Source organism: Anabas testudineus, chromosome 6 (assembly GCF_900324465.2).
Source record: "Anabas testudineus chromosome 6, fAnaTes1.2, whole genome shotgun sequence".
In the NCBI taxonomy this organism is placed as follows: Eukaryota; Metazoa; Chordata; class Actinopteri; order Anabantiformes; family Anabantidae; genus Anabas; species Anabas testudineus.
The window spans coordinates 5,827,614-5,852,622 of record NC_046615.1 but is presented as its reverse complement, the minus strand read 5'-3'; the positions used below and the strand labels follow the sequence as shown (position 1 = coordinate 5,852,622).

The 25,009-nt window shown below is 38.4% G+C and overlaps 3 protein-coding genes across 5 annotated transcripts; 2 read left to right on the top strand and 1 right to left on the bottom strand.

The window, feature by feature from the left end:
* Nucleotides 1–253: 253 nt before the first annotated feature.
* On the top strand, nucleotides 254–3,641 carry LOC113165335 (lathosterol oxidase-like). Its single transcript, XM_026364747.1, has 6 exons — nucleotides 254–288; nucleotides 1,684–1,901; nucleotides 2,051–2,183; nucleotides 2,349–2,449; nucleotides 2,775–2,903; nucleotides 3,155–3,641. Exons 2-6 carry the CDS (start codon nucleotides 1,692–1,694, stop codon nucleotides 3,422–3,424), a joined length of 843 nt encoding a protein of 280 aa, XP_026220532.1. The 5' UTR covers nucleotides 254–288; nucleotides 1,684–1,691; the 3' UTR covers nucleotides 3,425–3,641.
* Nucleotides 3,642–3,712: 71 nt separating this feature from the next.
* Nucleotides 3,713–4,841, bottom strand: anapc13 (anaphase promoting complex subunit 13). The gene is made up of 2 exons (XM_026364748.1): nucleotides 4,477–4,841; nucleotides 3,713–4,166 (listed from the first exon to the last, which is right to left on the bottom strand). The coding sequence occupies exons 1-2, from the start codon at nucleotides 4,573–4,575 to the stop codon at nucleotides 4,041–4,043; spliced, it is 225 nt and encodes a 74-aa protein (XP_026220533.1). The 5' UTR covers nucleotides 4,576–4,841; the 3' UTR covers nucleotides 3,713–4,040.
* A 2,325-nt stretch (nucleotides 4,842–7,166) lies between these two features.
* rspry1 (ring finger and SPRY domain containing 1) lies at nucleotides 7,167–24,821 on the top strand. 3 transcript variants are annotated; one of them, XM_026365325.1, is made up of 15 exons: nucleotides 7,167–7,305; nucleotides 8,096–8,721; nucleotides 11,684–11,736; nucleotides 13,473–13,585; nucleotides 16,158–16,284; nucleotides 18,097–18,155; nucleotides 19,584–19,650; nucleotides 19,772–19,903; nucleotides 20,054–20,169; nucleotides 20,296–20,439; nucleotides 20,525–20,636; nucleotides 20,962–21,064; nucleotides 21,174–21,326; nucleotides 22,255–22,359; nucleotides 22,528–24,821. In XM_026365325.1, the coding sequence occupies exons 2-15, from the start codon at nucleotides 8,252–8,254 to the stop codon at nucleotides 22,622–22,624; spliced, it is 1,851 nt and encodes a 616-aa protein (XP_026221110.1). In that variant the 5' UTR covers nucleotides 7,167–7,305; nucleotides 8,096–8,251; the 3' UTR covers nucleotides 22,625–24,821. The 3 variants fall into 3 exon arrangements, 2 of the variants coding, with proteins under 2 accessions (XP_026221110.1, XP_026221109.1); XM_026365324.1 differs by having other exon boundaries at nucleotides 7,167–7,561; XR_003299123.1 differs by lacking the exon at nucleotides 22,528–24,821 and having other exon boundaries at nucleotides 7,167–7,561; nucleotides 21,174–21,966; nucleotides 22,255–22,351.
* The last annotated feature ends 188 nt before the right edge of the window (nucleotides 24,822–25,009 follow it).

Sequence of the window (25,009 nt, the reverse complement as noted above, 5' to 3'; positions counted from 1 at the left end):
CTAACAATGCAGAAAACTCGACAACAGGCCTACATTAGATATATACATGAATTAATATAAGTGTTCCTATAAATAAATAAATAATACCATCAGCGTCAGGCAAAAATGGAGCTAAAAAAGGAGCTCTGCATGAGCACAGTTACTGTCCTGCTTCTGTTTAGGCAGGATAGAGAATGAGCACATCATCCACTTGGATTTCGTGCCCAGTGACAGTTTGCACGTCACTGCATGTGAGACACTTGTGTGTGCGACAGGTCCGAAGCGTTGACTCTCCACAGGACACGTCTGGTGAGCTGTTTTACAGTCGTGTAGTCATCTGTACTTTTTCCTCCTAATCAAAGTCACACATCTTACTTTTGCTATGTGCATGGGATGTGTACGTGGCGTATGTGTATGCATGCGGTGTGTGCCTAAAGGGCAGGCAGTTCAGGGGGGAATTTGATCCTACAACCCAGCATGGGACAGGGTACATGGACTGCTGCTTACCCTTGCAAGGGACTTATTTATTTATTTTTTCATATGCATTAAAGCAAATTTAGGGTGCTTCCCAATAGGCAACGCATGTTTTAATGGATGCAGTTTGTCTGTGTCAATAGGAATATGACTATTTGTGCTTTAAAAATACATCAGATTGGAAATTATTTCATATGTTGCAAATTGTCCATGATAGCTCATGTTGTGATGGAGCACATTCCATTTCTTGGAATCAATTGTGTGGAATCTGCCTACACAGAAGGATAATTTTCCTGAAACTGCTCTGATATTAGCAGAAAATGACTGGACGATCAAGTCTTTTGGGATCTTGTTCCACCTGGACAGACACTTTTCTAACTTCTCAAACTACTTACTGCCTCAACAAAATGAAACACAGATGAGCCTCCTTCTGAATGTGTACTGCTTTCCATAAAAATTATAATATTATTTCTATGTATATTTTTATATTAAATTATCCTTGTTTGCAGTGGTTTCCCCACCACTAAATATTCTGGAACAGCAGGCCACGTGTGTTCTGTCACAAATGATATCCACACTCTGTGGAGGAGGGAGGATCTGTGCACTTTCTAGGAAGACTCCCAGTCTTCCTGATATGAATAACATTTTGAATGTTTTAATATTTTTAGGCCTAGCTTCTCATAATGAAAATAGTGCATCAGGCATAAAGACAATAAAATTGAGTTTAAATCATTATAAAGAACATAAACAAAAAAAAAAAATCCTAGAGCTGCTTTACTGTAAACACTACCTTGTTCAGCTGTGTCCTGATCTGCATGGCATTTCATACAGTGCATGAACTGGACTGGACTGGACATGTTTCTTCTTTAACTTTCTTGTTTTCAGTGTGGGGGAGTCGTGATTGAAAATATTCTGACTGAGACTGGGAGTCCCAGAAGCAGCTTTTGATGACTTGAAAGTTTAGTCAGACAGTTGATACCAAACAGGCTAAAAATATCCACTCTTCACATGAAAGTTGTATTAATAACATGAATAAAGGGGAAATTAGAGTTGTTTGAGTATGAGAGCACTAGAATAGTGGGCTTCACTGGGACAGTCGTTTTTTTTTTTTTCTAGAGGTGCTGACAAAACTATTCTACATCACTTGCAGTTGCAGTACAGTACATTATGTATAGAAATGATTTTATAACTGTTTCCCAAATTATCTTCATGGTAATTTTTTACCCACAGATTGTGCCATGGATCATGTGCTGAACATTGCTGACTATTACATTTTCACTCCGTACGTATACCCGGCCACGTGGCCTGAGGATGAAGCTCTGCGTCAGATAATCAGCCTGTTGGCTGTAACCAACCTGGGAGCCGTGCTGATTTATCTAGGCTTTGGTGCACTTAGCTTCTACTACGTGTTTGACCATAAGCTCATGAAACATCCACAGTTTATTAAGGTAAGCTTACAGACCAGTCACAGTATAGAACTCATGGAACTGATTTGTGGGTATGAAATATTATATACTTTGACTGTCTAATTATTTAAAATACCATTAGACCTGCTAACAATTACAAAGTGAATTTAGCGTCTTTCATCCAATGCCAGAACCAGGTACGAAAAGAGATCCAACTGGGAACTGTCTCCATCTTTTGGATGAGCTTCCCCACAGTAGCCCTGTTCTTCTGGGAGATCAGGGGATACAGCAAACTTTATAACAACATCAGTAAAACTACTCTGGGTAAGAAAACAGCAGCCCAGCATTCTTGTCAGTCAATTTGAATGTAAAATGAAAGTTAGTCCAAATACTAGAAGGAACTCAATATCAATATTTTATATAATACAGGTTAATAAAATAATTTGTCCTAATTAGACTCACTGGGGTACTGGCTGTTTATGTTTTCAGGCTGGTCTGGAGTGTTCCTGAGCATTGTTGGTTTCTTGTTCTTTACTGACATGTGTATCTACTGGATACACCGGTGTATGCACCATAGGAGTATTTACAAGGTGAGTTGTGTGATGTGCAAATATGACATATGACAATACATCTGTCACCAAATTAACAAAAATCTTTTAATGCCATCTAAGAGGCTTGATAAAGTAAAACTGTTTATTTCTGTACGTCAAATATCAGTGATGGACATGAGGTGGAAATGTTTTATATTTAGGCCTGAACGTCTGTATCCTTGTTTGTATGGTGTAATACTGTATATACAACCTTTAACTGTGCATTTTATTACATGGATCCCTAAAGATGCTCAAATGTGACACTTTCCTTCATCATAATTGTTGATTTTGACTATAATTTTTTGTTTGTGTTTCTCCCTCCCAGCACTTACATAAGCAGCACCATATATTCAAGATCCCTACACCATTTGCCAGTCACGCCTTCCACCCACTTGACGGCTTCCTGCAGAGCTTACCCTACCACGTTTACCCCTTCATCTTCCCCCTCCACAAGGTGATGGTCTGCTTGATACTCAATGCTGAAAATTATGTGCATGAACGTCACTCACTGCACCAAATTAAACCTTACTTAAGCTGAATAATTGTGAGGGCAAATATCAGCACATGCTCATGTCACTTGTATTGTGAATTATAATATTATAGTGTATATGTGTATATAGTATTGAGTATTGTATTGTGAGTTCATTATTGACATGATGTAAACCCACTGTATTTTAAGTGATGTTTGGGATATTTATATTACAGGTGGTCTACATCTCACTCTTCATTTTTGTCAACATCTGGACCATTTCCATACATGATGGAGACTACCGCATACCCGGTCCCCTGATATATGTGATTAATGGTGCAGCTCACCATGTAGACCATCACCTCTACTTCAACTACAATTACGGACAGTACTTCACACTCTGGGATCGCTTGGGAGGCTCCTATCAGCACCCGTCAGCCTTGCTGGGGAAGGGCCCACATGACCACATCCGCAAGCTCAAGGCAGAGGCTGCACGGACAAAGTGATAATGGGAGCTGCAGTCTGTGTATTCCACAAAGGTTGAGAGATTGCTGCTTCAGCTACACCAGCAGCATAAATTAACAATCCCCAAAAAAGGAAGTGACAATTGTCATTTTCCTTAAATTGTTCAGAATAAAGGCACCAAGTAGACTAAGGCAAGGGATGAAGTCAAAAAGATCCACATGCAGGTCAAGTGAAGGTACACAACTCATTGTGTAGGTCCTGTTGTAGTGCAGCCTTGCTACTTTGGACATGCTTGTGTGTTTTATGTAAGAAGCAATGGAAGGTTAACAGACAGTTTCAATTAACTTTCTTTTTTGTATACAATAGTTTGCACATAATCTATTACAGGCACACACTCATACACACTACATTAGTTTAAGAAACACACCTTACAAACGTAGTCGAGAACGGCTTGGTAAGAATTAGTGCCGCCAAGGATAAAGCAGTTTTACAAAAAAAAAAACATGTACAGAAAATAAGAATGTATCATACAGCATGCAACAGACAACAGTTGTGCATGATTTCTGCTTAGCTGAACATATTGCAAGTTCTTCAAGACACAATAAAATGAGAAAACAAAGAATACATTCAAATCCAGTGTCCATGTAGACAGCTCTTTTAGCTTCCAGTACTTGGTGTGTTTTCGTGCAGGCTCTGCAGGGCAAGGTCTGTCCACTTCATCTCTTGTTCTTTCACAGACTCTGTAGATCCTCCATTGTCCTGCTCTGCCTCGGGCAATTCATTCTAAGCAGGGAAGACAAAGTGCCATGAGAAAAACGGCATAGGACCTCATAAGTTACATGAACCTAAGTTGACCCTACAATGCCGTAACTGTATAATGGTGTCAAGACTAAAACTGAATGAATGCAATGCCAGTGTCACAGGTCATATAGTCTGAATAAGGACAATTGTCTTTAGATTTGAGGAAGAAAGTAGGAATCTGGATGCCTGTACGCAACAGTTGTCATTTCTTCATTTGATTCAGAGAGTTAGTTTTGATCTCGCTGCTGTGCTAATACTAACATTAATCTGAATGTAACGCTACTGGATTTACCAGAGGAATGGTGACATCTTCATAAGGCAGCTTGTCTTCCCTCCAGGCATCATCTGTGAGGTCCAGGACTCTCCCATCTCGTTGGATTTCACTGTCCATCCTCTAAGCGCGACTCGGTGCTAAGTATCCTAACGTTATTCAGACCGAGTTAGCCTCAAGCTAGCCTATACACTGTGGAAGAAGGAGGAGATAGCCAGTCAAATCCGGTGCCAACCTTACAAACGTAACAGTCAAACGACCAGACAATAAGAAATCAACACGCGGTTCACCAAAGTGCGATTATTCTGGTCAAACAAAAAGACTTTAGCGTAACGACTTGTTTCCGTTGCAGAACAACGAGCGTGGACGCGATAATTGTACGAACACAACCGACGCACGGTGATGATGTAAGCTCATGACGCCTTCACGTGTGTACGTCCCACACTCTGAATAACAATTTCAACCATCAATTTCTGACAGATTGCTGACTCCATCCGATGAAGACGGTAATATATATATATATATATATATATATATATCGAAAGAACGGGGAAAAGCTTGACTACGGTCGTTTGGTGTAAGTAAAGTTTGTAAGGTTAAGAAAGAGTTCACCTCGTCATCCACCTAATGTTTGACGGTCTCCACGGTAACCAGACGCTTCTTCTCGGACCTGAGCTCGGACAAAGCAGATCGTTGGTTTCCTGCATAATATCAAGGTAATTCATTCATATTTAACGCTAGTTGATATCAAATGTGAAGCAGTAGGGTTTCCATCACATTGTTTTGTTAATTAAACTGTAAAGGAAAGCAAACACTAACCTTTAGCCTACGCTTAGGCGTCGTGAAATAATTGTTTTACGGAGGCGTCCTACAGAAAGCAACCTCCTCGTAGGTGTGACAGAGATTTATTTTGCAATATAAATAGATTCTAATGTAAACAATGCTCAAGTTCACACAGTGATCTTCATTTTTTTCTTTTAAGCAATAGTTAGTGTATAATGTTAGAGATGAATAATTATACCATTGTTTATATGACTAGCTAAATATTTTCATTCTCACTAAATATATGTGTTTCACGCATTTCATCTATAATCTTAACAGTGATTTCAGAAGTGTCAATACGCAGCAAGAAAATAAAATGTGAGAAAACCTCTGCATCAGTTCAATCATGTGCTAAAGCTGAGCATTGTGAATTCTGATATCACTTTCTTTTCATAGATACTATAATGATGTCCACCCCTCAAGAGCAGCACGTGGAAAATAAAAAAACATGTGCCAGCCCTGGAAACCCAGTTTTCTCCTGCATGATGACTCCAGAAGTTAAAGAAATATTGCCAGTACTTTGGGAAAAAACCCAGAATCCCCTCTACAGGACTACGTCCAGTGACTATGGCCTCCTCGCTCCAACCTTTGAAAGCTCCCCATGTACTTTCCACCCAAAATCACAAAGATTCTCTGAGGAGCTGTTAAAGGGTGGGATGCATTGTGACAACTCATTCAATACAGCCCTAGATCGAAGCCGAGTGTGTGACTATCCTAATTTACAACACACCATTTAGATGCATAGTATATTTGACTTAATCAGAAAAAGTTTTGGTTCTCTAATATTTTCTGTTCATGTGAAGACTAGTTTGAAGTAGACCAGTCTATGTAAAACTGAATAAATAAAAATGTGACCTATTCAATGTATGCACAACCTTCCTGTTTGATAACAAGCTAAACTGTATTGACAATAGTCATTTCAGTGTTTATTCACTGCCATATTAGTGAATAAACACTGTGCATATAAACATAGTGCATATCATGGATGCTTTCATTTACCTAATTCATAAATTAAATTAAAATTAATACCCAAATGCTGCAACTGCAAACTGGAGTTATGATAGTGTTATGATTATGTTGAGATTGATATTTAGATTGACTTTAATGGACTGCAATACGGTGTAGATCTGGAACCTGTTGATATGCAGACTTCTTTTATTCCACTTCTGTTTATTCCAAATTGAATCTCCTGATCTATCAAAGAAACCCAGCTGCAAGACTAAATATTTATTCTGTCTCTTGTTTTTCTAGAGGGTCTGTGACTCTACACTCTATACAACCTTAAAAGTCAAGACAAGATGTGAAGTCTAATGTTAAGAGGACCTGTTTTAAATGTCAAAGTTTGTGACTTGTGCATCATAATACGAATTTAATCATAGTTCATATTTAGTTTTTTAAAATTAGTGACTCATGTGGGGGGCGTTCAGCCACTTGTGGAAAAGTTTCAGTTATCTCCTGCCTTCAGTTTCTGTTTTTCTTGGTATTTTTACTATAAATAATTCTTAATTGAAGTGTTCGTGTTTGGTTGAGATATTTTATACAACTTTATCATAAAGATGCATTTTCACCTGATGTTCTGTTAGCCTATAATTATTACTTGTTGCTTGTATTTTCTTACGATCTCGACTCCATAACCTTTTTCCCTTCTCCCGGGATCATGGAAGTAATTTCCTTATGTGTACATCTGCGATAAAACAATATAAGTACAGGAATCTTTTAAAAACCATTTAAAAATATATTTAATATATTAACAGTCAATATCGTCGTCAATGAAAGACAGAAATAGAAGAGTTAAGCTTTTGTTTTATAAAAAGGGGGACCACAGTCTTTCCTGTATGTTGACGTTGTATACAACATAAATCCTCCACCGTCAGCTTCGCCTCCGCATCTACAGCTGATGATGACCAACCTCACCGTTAGCTCTCAATGCTACGGAACTTAGCCAGCAGCTAGCTGTGAAGCGTCGTTAAAATGTGTTGGAAGAGTCACATGAATGTGCTGTTTTAGACTCCACAAAGGTGTGCTTGGGTATGTAGACAGACCGTGTAAATGTGCTGCTATACTTCACCGGCGTTTGAGTACTAGTTCACTGACACTCAAGTTAGCCAGCTAACTAGTTGTAACACAGTCGAAACAGAGGAGCGTCTACCTATATCGGCTAACAGCTAGCGCTAGCTGGTTAGCTGCCACACAACACAGCCAGCTAGTTAGCTGTCTGCTTTCTAAACTACTTTGGTCTGACTCGCCAACGTTTGAATGGTGCTGTCTTTCAAGCGGTAGCAACGTAAGTATGCGTCTATATTAAAATGAAATCATTATAGTTTTCTGACGAAATGATACGTGGGTGCCAGTGAGACTTGGTTTCAATTTGTGACTGCTAACGTTACAAAGCTTTCTTGGTGGGTGGCTAGCTTGCTAATCAGCTAACTAAAAAGCTGTTGTTTGTCAACAGTACTAAAATGTGTCAAAACATTAGCATACAGAGATCATTGTTGACACACTGGTCCTCTACTTAAACTGCACAACTTTTGGTTAAAGCAGCAAGGCAACGTATAGTAACTTAAGTAGATTAAAAGCCGAATGTTTTTTGGTTTTTCTTTATAGTTTCAACTAACTTTTTTTTCCCTAATGACACTTATCTCATCAGTGTGTATTAATTGATTTGGTTTATACCTATAGCTTATGTCAGAACACAATCGTATGCTAAACAATTCAATTGTATGTTTACCAACTATTTAACATCTGATCAGACAGACTTAACTTGATTTGAGAAATAGCAATTAATTATTTTTCTTTTCTGTTTGTGTTGCTTTCACAGCTTTGAGAGCCCAGGAGGACAGCTGGACCTGACTCTTGTGCTTTTTATGATGATCAATGAGTTTTTCTCATTGCATCACCTGACCCTTCCTGTTCTGTCTAACTAACAATATATCATTACTCCCAAACCAACCCAGCACCTCTGCTTGGCAACAGTATGATTATTTATGTTGAACCCTACCCAGCCTGCTGGGACAAGTATCCCCCCGCACCAAGCTATCCAAATGATATGATAGTAGCCACCTGGATCACTTTCTGTGCCTGCAGGAACCTTGCACAGGTTCTGCTCTTCCTCGCCTCCTCAAACTCCCTTCCACCATTCTGGGAGACACTTAACAGTGTGGTTTCTGGCACTGGAAACATGGGTAACAGCTGTGTGTGCCGTGATGATAGTGACTTGGAGGACCATCACCATGGGCCGTCAAGGGCCACTCGAGGACAGGCTAGGCGGGTGGATCATGGTGCAGGTGTAGGTGTTGATGCTGGGGAGGCTCGCAGCAGTCGACCTAGGGACCCAGTAAGGCCACCGCGCAGAGGGCGAGGGCCCCATGAGCCACGACGGAAAAAGCAGAATGTGGATGGTCTGGTGCTGGACACACTGGCTGTCATCAGGACACTTGTGGACAAGTAAGTGTGGAAATGCTATTAATAATTGAAGAATGAGGATAGGAGGAAGAGTCAATGTTGTCTGATCAGATAGAAACTAAATGGTAATAGTAATAGTCTATAATTAGTCTACTAAAAACAATATTCCACCATGGCCATGAGGATATATTGAAGTGTGAGGACCACAATGTAATCTTTATGATCTTTGATTAAATTATTGTCAACAAAAGGGTAGCATCAGCGATCTAGTAAATAATGAAGGCATAATAACTTATTTACTAGGCGTCTTGAACAAGCATGAATAGATCAACGTCCTTGATCCTGTTTTTTGTTGTGATACAGTGACGGATGGATGGATGGATAGCAGATTTGTCAAATGTAATGATCAAACACACTTAACTGCATAAACCCAAAGGCACCAAACTCAAACACTCAGTTAAAAATGCTTGTTATATTCGAGAAAACATAGAGCTTGGTTTCCCAACAGAAGCATCACATAGTCACGAACATGCAAACTTTGCATTCTGACTTTGACAAGGATGAGCAGTGGGTACAAATCAAAGTCACGCCTTTGAGATGACTAAGATGACTGTCTTTTTTGGGGAAAAAAAGAGTAGCACAGTACAATATGTTGCAAAGAAATCCCACAAAATCCCACAGGTGTTAAACTTTCATTTAGTCACTTTTGGTCACTCACTTTCACTATAGTGTTTTTGAGGATAACTACAAGTAATACAAAATGTGATTTTATTTACTACCTTTCTGTCTATGTGAATACCAGTCTACCTAATTAACTACCTGTATCTATCTGTCTATTATAGCTATAGCATTGTTGAGTGCGGTAGTAACACTAGAATGAATGATATTCGACACACTCTCCGTTGCTGGGTGGTTGTGGTGCACCTGTTTGCTTGATAATGCCGGTGCCACCCAACTTCACTATAATCTCCATGTTCAAATCACCTTGTTACTTTGTGACATTTTTTATTACAAGTTAAAGTTGCAATATGCAACTTGCAGCTTGTGCTAGAATAAAGTTTAAAATCTATCCATTCTGGTCTTCAGGTTTTCATTCATATTACTAAATTACACTGAATGAGAAGGCTTCAAAACCTAATGGGAGGTCAGGACTGACGTATAGAGACAAACGACCATACACACTCCCATTCACACCTATTGGCAATTTATTATTTCTGTCTTTGGATGGTGGGAGGAAGCCGGAGTACCCGGAGAGAACCCACACAGACACAGGGAGAACATGCAAACTCCACACAGAAAGACATCCAGTGAATATCTCTAAGGGCTGACAGAGCTGCTCAAAGAGTCTGGATTACAGGATCACCAAATTTACATACTATAGCTTTAACAACTACATATTGACAAACCAAACCTTCTTCATTTTCATGGAGTTTAAAGTTTTTTGTAATACAATTAGTAAAAGGAAGATCAGTATTTTTTATTTTTGCCAAAAAAAGTGGAGTAAAGAAGAAATTTTATACTTTTGACTCTAATCACCTACAAAAAAATACAACAAGCACATTCAGTCATTTAACAGGACTTGATAAGCTGTCAGCAGACTGAAACATTTTGTAAGTTCCATATGGAGGTGACCCTGAAGTCCTCTGAGCAGCTGCTTGCGGGTATTTGTCCTTTTACCTGTCAAACAAGTTAAATTCTTATGAGAGGACTTTGTGCAAAATAGTTTTTTCTTGTGTGGTGATGACTTGCTTCAGTGATGTAGCAAAATATGCCTTTAGCCCTTAGAGCAGAGCACTTTATTCCTATTTGTCCTCTGTCATTGTCTTCTCCCAGAAGCAGTTCGGCATGACCTTATTACTATAGATTTGGGTTGCCTTTAATAACAAAATATGGACAGGTTCTTTGAGATGGGCTGCAACTATTATGATCTAATCTTTTCTGCATACTCTGTTTGATCAAACTACTTGCTGAGCTGCAGGCATGCTTTATTCATCATTTACATATTTTTCAACACAGCTCCACTGACATTTATTCTAACACAGTTTTGTCACCTAGCTGAAGTGCAGTCTACGTTTGTAGCACTACACATCCTTGACTATTGCAGCTTGACTTGCTAGTACAGGTTCAACTTCACAGGGATTACAAATTACAGCTTTAAAGCTCTTATGTTAATTTAGTTTTCTGACTGAATTTATCTTTTTTAGTTTGCTAATCTTGGTTTTGTAGCAGGTATTGTGTCTTTTTCTTGCTAGTGTGAACTCTTCAGAAAAGAACTATGGACGACTAATTATTGTCTTGAATACCTGCCTCCCTGCATCCATGTATAAACAATGCTTGTACATTTCTAAGCTTTTGACCTAAAAGTGAAAGAAAGTCCACCTATAGTGTTACTGAGCTGTGTCTGGAAATCTGAAGATCAAGCTGGTTGAAGCTGTGACTGTCAAAAAGAAAGCAGTTTTCAGCTTTGGACGAGACTTGACATGCAGTAGCATTTGCAGCATCGTCATGAACAACATCACTCACTGAAGTAAAATCTATTGCAATTATATTCTTTTCTTTAATCTCTCTGTGGGATAACATTACTGCCCATAGCCATTACTGCAGAACAGAAAGCCAAAGGCATGAATCACTATTTGTATTATTTCAAATGCAGATCACAGGGTTCAGAAACACTCAAGATGCATTTGCTGGTTGAATTATCTCACTGGGAAGCTCTACGTCCAAATGCATGAATCTAAATAAGAGCTTAGTCGTACAAACTGTCTGACATTTGGCAGAAAACAAGCTTATAACTTGCAAAGACACAGAAACACCTTGAAGAAACCAAATTAGTGCCAAAATGTTACTTTATTAAATAAAGTCTGTTTTGCAGAGCTGCAAATGTTTTTGCTTGTATTCTGCTTTTGTCATTGAAACACTTTTGTGTAGTAGAGCTCTCATTCTCACAGTTCTGAGTTTGTCGGCTATATGTTAAACTGTTTGCTAATTCTGTTTTGTTTTTCAGTGACCAAGAGCCCCCTTACTCTATGATTACTTTGCATGAGATGGCAGAGACAGGTAAGCAAAAAACGAAAACCCATTCCCACATTGAGCATACACAGAGCATAGACGTCTATGCTATTATGAAGTGTTACTTTTAAAAATCAGCGTTTATAAAATGGTAGAATATAGGAACATAGCTCTTAGAATTACTAAGAGGTGGTCAAAGTTGTCTAGACAGTACCATGTCTTGTTTGGCTTTTAGTCATGTGCACTTCAGAAATGAGGGTTAAGTTTACTGTAGCTTTCGGTTGAACTGAAATTAAATCACAGTTGGACTGTAGCTATTAAATGATGTTTCATAATTTATCAAGAGGATTTATCAGTTCCACTGACTAGTGAGAAGTTCCAGTAATTGAGACAGGTCCCGTCTGAATACAAGGTCCCATCCCCCTATGGCTGAGCTGGTGAGTTGTTTTTGAAAGCTGCTGAGGCAGTGATATTAAAGTAGCGTTGTAAGCAGCAGCCTGTTGCAGTGCTTTTTCATTTTTCAGTTTGAAATACAGTGGCTCCAGAAAGTGTTCAGGTCCCTTCATTTTTTGCACACTTTGATGATTTAATTTGACATGGAAAGAATTGCTCAGTGTACTTTATAACCCCCGATGACAAATGAAGAAGAAGAAGCACACCTATGGGAGCAAGAACAAAGTTATTGACATGTTGTATAACCTGTAGACATGTGTTGGATGCTGCTTAAGCACCGATTGTGTAAATGTCTAGAAAAGGATTTAAATATTCTTCTATGTTGATGTACCAGGTGGATGTTTGTGTTGGTTTCTGCAGTAAATTTTCAAATATCACACAGGCGACATTCTTATGTTTCACAGTAATAGACAGGTATGATTCTAAATTAGGTTTGTGACTATTTGAAGCTTCAGTTGTGGTTTTTGTGTGTATGTTGTTGTTAAAAGTATGCCTTATTGTGCATATGGTGAATGGCACACTCATGCTGTGTGTGTGAGAGTCTTTGCGTGTACCCTTATGTGGTAGCTTTTGAAGTCTTGTTTAGGCCTTGTGTCATGCACATATGGTGTTTGATGCTCACATAATGTGGTGTTGTGTGGCTTGGCCACAGCCAAGTTGGGTCTTAGCTTGCAGATACACAACCTTGAAGAAAGCCAAGCAGCAAGTCAGTCAGCCAGCTAGTCACTTTCTGTTTGACATGTGCTAAGATGTTACATTATTCATAAGCCAGCTGGCTCAGTGAGTGATGGCATTCGTGAGAGTTTGTTTTCTAATTGAGTCAACTAATGGACAGGATATAGATGTTGTATGTGATACTCAACATCTAGGAGATGCAATTCAATTATAGATAAGTTGTTGGATTTCATTGACACAAACAATGGCAGTTCTTTGTTTTCTAAAGAATAAGAGGAAAAGCATGGCATTAGATAAATATACTGAAAACAGTTGGAAAAGGAAAATATAATTTTCCAGTCCAGTCAACACAAGTCACAATTCAAAAAGATAAAGTAGCCCTTCCCAAACACAGCCTTTGACAAATTATTTTGAGTCTCCCTCTGTGGGTGTGAGCTGCTGTTGCTGCTCTTTGCACAAGTGAAAACATACACTTTTAGATTTCTTCAAATATCTACATGTCAGAAATTAAATAAATTGTATATACTGTAGTTAACCTAACTTGGTCTACATATTCATTGGTGCTGAGTTGTATGTTACAGGATTGATACAGGATGTTTGACTGATCAGCTAAATTCAGTAAATTGAAAAAGTACTTGTCTTTTCTCCCCTCTTAGATGATGGATGGCTGGAAGTGGTTCAGTCCTTGATTCGAGTGATCCCACTGGATGATCCACTTGGCCCTGCAGTGATAACCCTTCTACTTGATGAGTGTCCACTGCCCACCAAGGTCAATTTCAATTCATTTGAACCCTTACTTGGAAGGTTTTCACCCCAAACCACTCCTTCACATGTAGGGGGCTGCTTATAATTCTCAGGAGCAGTCAAGGAACAGTGGCAGCAGTGTAGATCTGCAAATATTAATACAATATTGTAGACAGCCACTGGCTGCCAGGTAATTACCGAGAACAAAAAATCAGACTAACCTCTGGTAAACATTTAGTGCTTATATAAGGAAGTAAATGCAGGTCAGAGTCAGAGAATCAACTTTTACTACTACTCTTCGCTGTGTTTTTGGCCCCTTTCTCCAACCCCATCTCCTTTTTTTCCCTATGAACAAATACAATTTTGCAAGGACCCCCTGCTTCCCTGTCCAAAGTAATCTGAGGACAGAGGACATGCCATTACAGGCCGAGCAGAATGAACTATTCCCAGTATTCAGCAAAATTATGCTGTAGTCAGCACCATTTTACAGATTTAAAACATACAAAACGTAAAGCTTCAAAAAATTAGCAGGCAACTATGTATAGGACGTACTAAATTACTTGTTACAGTCTTTATCTGCATCTAATGCAAGTTTCATAAATGTACAAGGTATTCCTTTCTTAGCATGTAGTTGGCAACAAAACCATGTTTCCATTTGCACATCTAAACTGCTGCTGGTATTACTTGTCTTGTGTGGCACAGGCAGAGCTTACTGGCATTGTGGCTCTGCAGCAGGATGAAACTGGCTGATCCCAGTTTCTGCTGACACTGTGTGCCCCTGTTAATAAAGTAAATTGAATTTATTTGATGCGCTTCCTCCAGCTGTTGGCCCATAGAATCTTTTCCCGGTAACTCTGTGTGTGTGTCTGTGTGTATTTTGCCTATGCTTGACTTTATTGTTACAGATGTACGAAGCTAGCATCAGCAGTGTGCTAAAACAGCTAACAGCTTCTTTTTCTGTTTTTTTTCTTTCTTTTTCCACATTTTGTTTAGTTACAGCCTTATACCAAAATTGATTAAATTAATTATTTTCCTTAAAATTCTACAAAAAATACCCCATAATGTCAAAGTAAAACAAGGTTGTTTGAAATATTTGCAAATGTATTAAAAATAATAAACAAAACAAATCACATGTACTTAGGTATTCACAGCCATGAAGCTCAAACTTGAGCTCTGGTGAATCCTGTTTCCATTGACTATACTTGAGATGTTTCTCCAACTTGATTCCACCTGTGGGAAGTTCATTTGATTGGACATGATTTGGAAAGGCATACACCTGTCTGTATAGGGTCTCACAGTAACAGTGCATGTCAGAGCACAAACCAAGCCATGAATTCCAAGGAATTGTCTGTAGACTTCTGAGACAGGGTTGTATCGAGGCAGAGATGTGGGGAAGGGTACACAAAAATGTCTGCAGCATTGAAGGTCCCAACACTCAGCACCTGTCAACAAAGTATTGAGCAAAAACTGTGAACACTTATGTGCATGTGTTCTTTTTAAATTTTCAATGAATTTGCAAAGGTTTAAAACTTTGACATTATGGGGTATTTTTTGTAGATTTTTGTGAGAAATTAATTTACAAAAATTAAATAAATTCAATTTAATTCATTTCATAACATAATAAAATGTGGAAAAAGTTTAAGCACTGTGAATATTTTCTGGATGTTACATTCTCCCAAATATTAGTTTCATTCATATTATAATTTAAGTTTATGAACTTAATATTTTCTAGCCAGGACCTTAACCAGTTGATTTCTGCACACCCCGGACAACTGACCACACTTGACTTCTAGGCAATTGATGGTTTACTTTAAAACTATGTACTTTAATGGGAATACTGACTTTATTTTTGTGCTGTATCTTATCATAGTACTTATTAGCCTCTTCTGTTTCCTCCTTTAATTCCTCTCGATTGAATTTCCTTCTGCGTTTAACCTGGTTAACTCTCAGACAGACACCAATGCAACGCCCAAAACCCACATTTATGAAATACGACCAGCAGCAAGCTTTGTGCACCTGGTGTCAATCATAAAATTTTTCTTACTAGATCACCCGCAAAACGCCCTCAACGAAATGCAGGTTTGAAGTTTATGCTCGCAATATTGTACTCGCTATCTTGGATCTTAGTAAATCGTGCCATAAGTGGCAAATAAGGTGGTGATCCATCATGTGGCAGCAGAACAGCTTAATTGCATGTCTTTGGAACTCGACTGAAACTTCTCAAAAATCTTTCCTTATTTGGTGTTTTAATGATCATTGTAGATATTGTAGTCTGACATGTGGGTTCAAAATGTCCAGTTGGTTTAAGATCTGGTGACTGCAAAGGCCATAGCATGTGATTCATAACATTTTCATACTTCTCAAACCATCCAGTTACACTTTGTCTTGGTGGAATTCATCTAATGTTATGTTTCACCACTAATTTATTCAGTGTTTTCTTTAAATTCTTACCCATCTGAAAAGATTCAATGGAAATGGAAATACACATTCACATATGACATATTAAAGGAAATTTTGTTATTTAATGTGTAATACAAATCTCTCCAATTGAGTGTGTGACCTTTTATTAGACTAACTGGTCCATATTCTCTCTCTAGGATGCTCTCCAGAAACTCTCAGACATGTTGAGTCTGAGTTCGGCTGTAGCACGACAGGATGCTCTTAACCCTGCTAAACACAGAAACACCACAGCTGTCCTAGGATGCCTGGCAGAGAAACTGGCTGGTAGAGTACACATTTTCACATTTGAATTATTAGGTGCTTTATATGTGAGGAGAAATGCCTAGAAAATCTATGCTGGATTTTACAGGGTGCTAAAAGAGAGAAGTTAATGTAGGAGAAATATGATCTCTTTTGCTAATTTGAGTCAGAACTCTGGCTGCAGAATTTTGGATTAACTAGAGGCTTTTTGAGGAGTTATTGGGACGTCCTATTAGTAGTGAATAACAATAGCCCAGTTTGGAAGTAACAAATGCATGGACTAGTTTTTCAGCATTACTTTGAAACAGGATGCTCCTAATTTTATTATATTAATATTCCTAATAATAATTGTCCGATGGGCACACATATAGAGTGAAAATAATCGACCCAAGAACAGAACCTTGTGGAACTCCATAGCTAAATTTTGTGTGCACGGAAGACTCATTAACATGCACATATGAAATCTATCTGATAAATAAGATTTAAACCAGCCTAGCTCTGTTCCCTTAACCCCAATGCCATGTTCCAGGCTTTGTAATAGAATATTGTGAACTATAGTGTTGAATGTAGCACTAACATCTAACAAGACAAGTATAGAGAGTAGTCTGGTTTCTGACGCTAAGAGATAATCGTTAGTGACCCTTTCAGTACTGATTCTGTACTATGATGTACTGGAACTCTTCATACAGGTTCTTTCTGTGCAGGTGATCATATAATTGCTTTGAAACTACTTTTTCAAGGATTTTAGAGATAAAGGGCATATTGGATATTGGTCTATTATTGGCTAAAACTCCTGAGTCAAGAGTAGGTTTTTTGAGTAGAGGTGTGAATACAGCACCTTTATAAGCCTGTGGTACATAGCCTGTTTGTAAAGATGAATTGAACTGATCTAATATGGACATGCTAATCAAAGGTAAAACATCTTCTGTCAGAATGAAGTCTAGAAGACACATTGATGGTGTAGATGAATTACTTCTTGAAATTAACTCAGCATGATCTACAGGGAAGAAGCAGTCTAAGTACGAGTGAGGTCTTGCAGATTAATCTAGAGCTGTTGTACATACAAATCCATCCATTCCAAGGATCTGATCATTATTTCCTCTTATAGCTGTGATTTTATTAGTAAAGAAATTATTGAAGTCATTACTACTGCGAATTAAGGGGACACTAGGCTCGACAGAGTTAGCCAATCAGATGGCAGAGTGTGGGCAGATGCAGGTGTGGACCCACCTTAATCGGAGGACTGACAGATTGTGTTTCCTCTTGAGTTTTTACACCGAAAGAGTGTGGTGACAAGTTAATGAAATGCATTAGGCTGGCGGTGCTGTTTTGCTGACACATTTAATTAAAGAGAGAAAAATTCATTGCAATATGAAATGCTACTGATTTAACTTTTATTTGAAATATCTAATCAAAGAAACTGAGAATTGAATGGGCACTTTTTTACATTTACATTTAGTCATTTGGCAGACGCTTTTATCCAAAGCAACTTACAAGTGAGGAACAAGGCATTTTTTATATTAAATTGCCTATTGCAAAGAGCATTTTCAAATTGTACATTAAATTGCCATTTTAAATAAAGAGACGTACATAGAGAATATGTGCAGTAAGGTGCGCACCTTGTCTACAAATCTCCCCATAAGAGTAAATTAATGTTGCCAGGAAACAAGTAGTTAAGCACAAATTGTAACTAAAAGCACAGTTATTATTGCTATTCATAGATTAAAAATAAATTTTCCTCATTAAATATTTACGTTGAACACACAAAACGTTGAGTTGCAGTAAATTTTAGCTGTTTTTTTAGCTCTCTTAACATTTTCTCTCTCCCTCTCACAGGACCAGCCAGTATTGGACTATTGAGCCCTGGAACACTTGAGTACCTTCTAGAGAGCCTGGTGAGCAGATATAGACACACCCAGCTTTGGCAATTTGCCACATTTGTTTAGTTTAGTTTCCCTTTCCCTCAATAACTGAATTACTCTTGTACTACTCTTGTAAATGCATTGTGGTTGCTGAGGAGAAATCTGTAGCTGTCCGACTTGTTGTTGATTATGTCAGTGGTGGTGTATAAGTGCTCTGGTAGTGCGTCTGTATGCTCCATTAGAAGGTATGATGGAAAATCATTTAATGATGCTCTACATGAAGAGTAGTGTGGTTATCAAATGGTGGACTAACTGTTTTACCACTACTTCTGCAATTGTTCTACTTGACTGTTTTGCCAGAGCTATAAGCTAGTGTTCCAGATAGATCGAATAAAATGTTTTTCCCAAAAAACGTTTGGGAAAGTGGCCAAGTTTAGTAGAAAAAAAATCACTATGCACCTGTTTCACCACTACATAAAGCCTTCCGACATTGCCTTCCTACCATGTCCTTTAATATGAAACAGTGCTGTTCTGGTGTTGAGGAGGAGTTTGAAAAGAAACCAGTGAGTCAGAACACAGTTTTGTTTAGTTTAATGTTCAAGAATATAGCAAATGCATGACATTGAGTTTATTCTGGAAAGACATTTTGCATTGTTTTGTAAGCAGAGACCTCCACAGTTTTAGGCAAACAAAAAATGGTCAAAGATTGTACACAAAAAAAGTACTTGTACTAGTATTAGTACTATCGCAGTAAAGAGCAAATGTAATTCATTTCCTCCACTCTAAAAAAAACAAAACAAAACAAAAAAAAAAAACAGTATTGCCAAGTTGCAGTTTGTGGAAAAACTAAAGTGGCCAAGTTCAAGCAGCAGAATAAATAAAGATGTGTACAGGACAATTTTTTATGTGCTCAGATTCAGCCAATCGCATCGAAACCAACATGTCTTTATTCAGCAGGACAACGATCGACAACACACTGCCAAAACAACTAAAGAGATTTAAGGGTGAAGAGTGAATATCCTTAATCAGCTGTGACCAAATCTCAGTCCTGCAGAACTGCTCAAGATCAGGCTTAAAGCAGAGACCTTACAACAAGCATTGCTTGACAAGGAGAGCATTGCTATACAGAGTGTCTGCTTGATGTCTGTGTGTCAAACAGTTCACATGTTTTCATTTACTGCAAAGGAGTTTCCACAAAATATTGACAATGTCAATAATGATTTTGCTTAAATTCATAGATCTCTGTCCCATTTCGTTTTTACCTTTTAAACTGTGTGCACTGTGTTTTCAATTGTGTTCTCATACTTTCAATTTTCAAATATTTCCCAAAGACTGAGAGCAACTGTGCAATAGTCTAATACTTGACTATAAACTGTATATTAAGATATTATGTATTACTCGTATTTGTTGGATAAAAGGAAATGTCTGATGACCATGCATTTTCTGTAAATCTCCTTGCAGAGCTCTGAGGCCCATCCTACAGTCATGTTGTTTGCTCTCATCGCTTTGGAAAAGTTCTCTCAGACCAGTACGTTCATTCACTATTCCTTAAAGCTCTTTCAAACTAAAGATCCATGATGATACAAAGACCAAAAAGGTGTTTTGCTGTTTATTTAGTCATCTATTCCAAAACTTTGTTTTACTCGCAGGTGAGAACAAACTTACGGTGTCTGAGTCATGTATCAGCAATCGACTCGCTGTCCTGGAGTCCTGGGCAGATCATCCTGACTACCTCAAGAGGCAGGTCGGATTCTGTTCACAGTGGAGCCTTGACAACCTGTGTGAGTTGCCCTGTGTTTGAGATATTATGATTGTGTAAACTCTGCTGGTGAAGCAGGACCAGCTTGAACATCTTCTTCAATTAGTCATCTGTGGATGATTGTGACTGAGGAAAGAAAATGTGATAAAGTTTGTTTTGTTTCCTGGTCCAGTCCTTAAGGAGGGACGTCAGTTCACCTACGAGAAGGTCAACCTCAATAATATCAACGCCATGCTAAACAGCAACGATGTCAGCGAGTACCTCAAGATCTCCCCCACTGGACTAGAGGTTAGTTGCGATACTCCTTTGATTAATAGCAGATCCACATATTTAGTAAATTATTTAAATTTTAATACTGCATAGCCTGATAAAAATGTTTCAGAATTGTACATGTATAAAATCTTCCATCTTCAGGCACGATGTGATGCTTCATCCTTTGAGAGCGTCCGCTGTACATTTTGCGTGGATTCGGGCGTTTGGTACTACGAGGTGACTGTCATTACATCGGGTGTGATGCAAATCGGATGGGCAACCAAGGACAGCAAGTTCCTTAACCATGTAACTCTCTTCATTGTGTTTAATGTTTAAGTTTTCCAGGTTGTGTTTCCCTGCAGATGCATAATTGTTTATTTTTGTGTTACAGGAGGGTTATGGGATAGGAGATGATGAATATTCATGTGCGTATGATGGCTGCAGGCAGCTCATCTGGTACAACGCTCGCAGTAAACCTCATTCTCACCCCTGCTGGAAAGAGGGTATGCACTATGCACACAAACACACTTATTATTTAAGTCTACAATTTTGTTCTATTCATTTCACGCTAGGAAAAAATGTTGAAATCGTTATCACTTTAAACAGTGAAAGAGGGGACACTACGCTTTAAATGTCAGACTCAGTTGTTTAGGACTTGTTTTATTGTTGTTGGTGTCTTTTTGAAGTGTTTTGCAATTTTTGGTGCCCACACTCTGCTGTCACTGCCAGCATTGGGGGCCTGATTTACCTCCTACATGGCAGGATGATATTAATAATAGCATGCAAAGACTTTATTCTGCTGCCTGTGTTCATGTGTGGCCTATTTAGGAGATGCCATTGGCTTCCTGTTGGACCTTAGCAAGAAGCAGATGATCTTCTATCTGAACGGACATCAGCTACCACCAGAGAAACAGGTCTTCTCATCAGCCACGTATGTCCACATTCGCAGTCCCCTTCTGAACTTTCTCTGTACTTTCTCCCATACCTCATTCTTCTAGCAACTAAATTGCTTTTGACTCCTTCACGTCTGTCTCTGTCAGGTCCGGTTTCTTCGCTGCAGCCAGCTTTATGTCATACCAGCAGTGTGAGTTTAACTTTGGGGCCAAGCCTTTCCGTCACCCACCGTCTGTTAAGTTCAGCACCTTCAATGATTTTGCTTCATTGTTGCCCAGTGAAAAGATCATCCTACCCAGGTAAGGCCTGTAACATTAATAGTTTTTCCTTTAAGGTTCCAATTCAGCATCTTTAAAACAACAGACAAACTACGTTGTGAATGCAGTATGTACTCTGTTTTCCTACGCAACCATCCTCTGACTAATGAATCAACCTCCAACATGCAAGTATGGCACAATACAAACATGAGTCATTGTTTGGGGTTGCTCCAGTGTACATAGAGCATTTTCATCACTCTTTAATTTGTTGGCTACATTAAAGCAACTGTTCAGACAAAATGTCCACCATGTGACAGGTGTAAACTGTAATAAATCTAGGGTGAAGCTTAAAATGCCCAGAATTTATTGACTCTGGTGAGTTTTCAACAAACTCTTTTGCAATTGCAACAGGACAACCTTGAACATTACCATAGCTGAATCAACACTTGTCTGACACAGTATCAACACAAACTGAACATTGAAATCTTGACAAATAAAGAAATTATTGCAACAAAAAAACATACAGTAACATATTCTATCGGGGCGTTTACATGCACTCAAGAAACCTGGTTACTGGAAATCTGAGTATACATGCAGCAAGAGAATAATCTGATTTCTTCTCTGCCCAGGGATGATTTCTCCTTTCACCCAGCTGCTCCTCTTAGCTGATAGTAGCAGAGTGGTGAGTGTTAGCAGCCTTTGTTATGCACATGTCCCCACCCCGATTTCAGTAACCAGGTTTCCCGTTTATATAACACTTAAGAAATCAGCTTTCTCTATTACATGTTTTAAAGAAGCAAAATGTCCAGCATTAGAGTGACATTTATGCAGAACATCAAGTTACAAACACACACAGTCTCTAAATTCAAAACTTCCGTCCCACTACTTCAAAACACACAGAAGAAAACAAAACTTAGATATGTGTCTTTATATAGAAGTAAATTTGGTTTATTTCATGTGTGTTTCCTAGACACCGGCGTCTGGCCTTACTAAAGCAGGTTAGCATCCGAGACAACTGCTGCACACTGTGTTGTGACGTCATGGCAGACACAGAGCTGCGGCCCTGTGGACATGGGTATGTGTGCTTCTAAATTAAACAAATTGTGCTTGAAAATTACAAATTAGAAAGTTTAAAAAACATTGTCATTTTAACAAATAAGAATCAAGCCAATTTTCTGTGTCCAGCATTTTCTGTGAATAGACAATAAAATCTCCCCTTATGTGTTTCTACCATTTGTTGCAGTGGTATGTGTATGGAGTGTGCCTTACAGCTAGAGACGTGCCCCCTCTGCCGTCAAGACATCCAGACCAGAGTCAGACTCATTGCACACGTCTCCTGACACACTTTCAGCCCCTACTCCAGTAAGGAGAGAAACAGAAGCCCTACAGCCTCCTCCTCCTCCTCCTCTAATCCGCTCTCACCCAACAGGGCTGCGAGGACAGTGCCACAAAGTTGTGAAAACACCAGAAATGTGAGTTCTGGTAAAAGGAGGTGACGATGGAGAGGTGGAGAGAAGAAACAGAGGAGATAAGAGGAGGGGAATCAAACTGCAGCTTGGCTCCCAGGAGCTTTTCCTCATCTCCCTACATCTCCTGATTAGTATCCTTCTGACAAATTAACTGCAGAAGCTGGGCCAAGAATTGCTAACTTTCTACAAACAGTGCATTTTTCAGACAAAAAGAGCAGATGTGAGGAGAAAATAATTTTTACCAGATTTGATGTGCAAGCCCCTGTGCAGTTACCATTCATCCTTTTAGATATGAGGATCCCACTACGGTCTCAGCCCAGAGGCTACTGCTTTTCAATCCCATTACCATCATGCACATGTTTGCAAATCCAAAAGGGCTGGGTAGCAGACAAGAAAACAGCCTGTAGTACAGTATTAAACCCAAGGTACAGATAAATTTGAGATGTATTTTACTGTTATGTTTTTGGGTATAGATATGCGAATGGTGTTGTTCTTACGGTAGCATTTTCATTCTCTTTTCTCAAGGTCGTATCAACATCTATTGTTTGGTCAGCTTCACTATCTGTACTGACTGACTGGCCACTGACAGTGTCCGCTAGTGTTTGTCGTCAGGTAAAAGATGAGGTCCTAGAGGTCAACTTCCTGATTCAGTTAACAAATGTTAAAGATTAAATCAGCTGTTATATAGCAGGGAAAGTTGATGATGTAATTCTTGTTTAAAAACAACATACTTGAATCTGTATTAGGATTAATTGATTTTCAGCATGGCTGATCCTGCTGCTTTTTTTTTTTTTTTTTTTTTTTTTTTTTTTTTCTTTAAAGAGGTGATCTTTCCTCAATCGTTCGTATAATGGCCACCACAAATAAATACAGAGGTATCCAAATTTAAAAGAAGTGCATATGTATGATGAGCTGGTATACAATTGAGCAGAATTAGCAGAAGAAACTAAGGAAGTCTTAATTTTTGTTTGATTACAAACACATGCATCTGTACTAAGACGACTATTTTCAACCCATGAGATATGATTTAATTTGTAAGTGATGATGGTGATGATGTTAATGGGACAGTGTTGTAGAAACTTCGCTGGGATGTAAACAACGGATTTTGTTGCTGGACTGTGAAACAAATGTGAAATGCTTATGTGAATTGTTTCCCCAATATGAGTTTACTAAATATCCTGAAGTCATTTTTAAGATGATGTCATTTTGGGTCTGATTTACAGGTAAAATACACAACAAGATTTAGTGACGAACCCACAGCACAGTGACCTGTATTAAACTTTGTGGGGTTCGCTATAGGAAAAATTTGTATTTATGTTTCATTACAAATCATAGCACCCTTGGTGAGACTTTCTTGCATACAGAATTGATCCTGTCAAAACGAGTTTGTCAGATTGGAATATGTATTTTCTATAGGTGACTGGTTCAGACTGAGACATGATTTCTACTTCTTGTGCTTTGTGTAATGGCACAATTTCTCTGCACTCACATTGCAATTTATCCATCTTTTTTTTCTTTAACCTTCTGTTTTCCATTCTCTGTCCATCCTTTACTTGAAGCGTCTCTGGGGTTGACTGAAAATAGGAAACGGTTGACAAAATAAACATCAACAATAGGGATTGCAGGTCAAGAAAAATGTCAATTTGTACCATTTTTAAATATAATTTACAATTATTTTTACAGTTATAATGCTGCGTATTATTTTGGTCATAGTTATTGAAAGGGTTCCTATCCACCAAATTGCATGACCAAAATCTATAAAATCATTCAGACTATACTAGAACAAGTTCTAAAAGATAACGTGCATCTCTCAGTATGACAAAAAGGCTGGTCTGGTCACTGTTTGCTACTATGTATTTCCTGGAGCACCTTAGACATGCAGGTGAGATAAATTATATGGTTGTCTCTACAGTTGAAGCTGATGTTCAGGATTGTAAAGAATTAAGTTGTGAGTTGTATTTAAAACATCTATAAAGGAATTTTGCCCCGAAGTTCCCAAAGATGTGATTTATTGAAAATTTGTTGTTTCCTGGATTGTGATCTTTGTAATAAATGTATGTTCATGTGATGTTTTTGCACAGCCGAGTGGTACTTACTTCCATCTCAACTCTTTTATCACAGTTGTAAGAGATCGAAAGTTGTAGTGATGAGACTATGAATGGTTATAATCATCATACATTCTTCAATGCTCTGTGTCTCACAGGCAAGATTGACGTCTGATTATTATACTGTGACTTTCCACTTTTTGTTGCATAA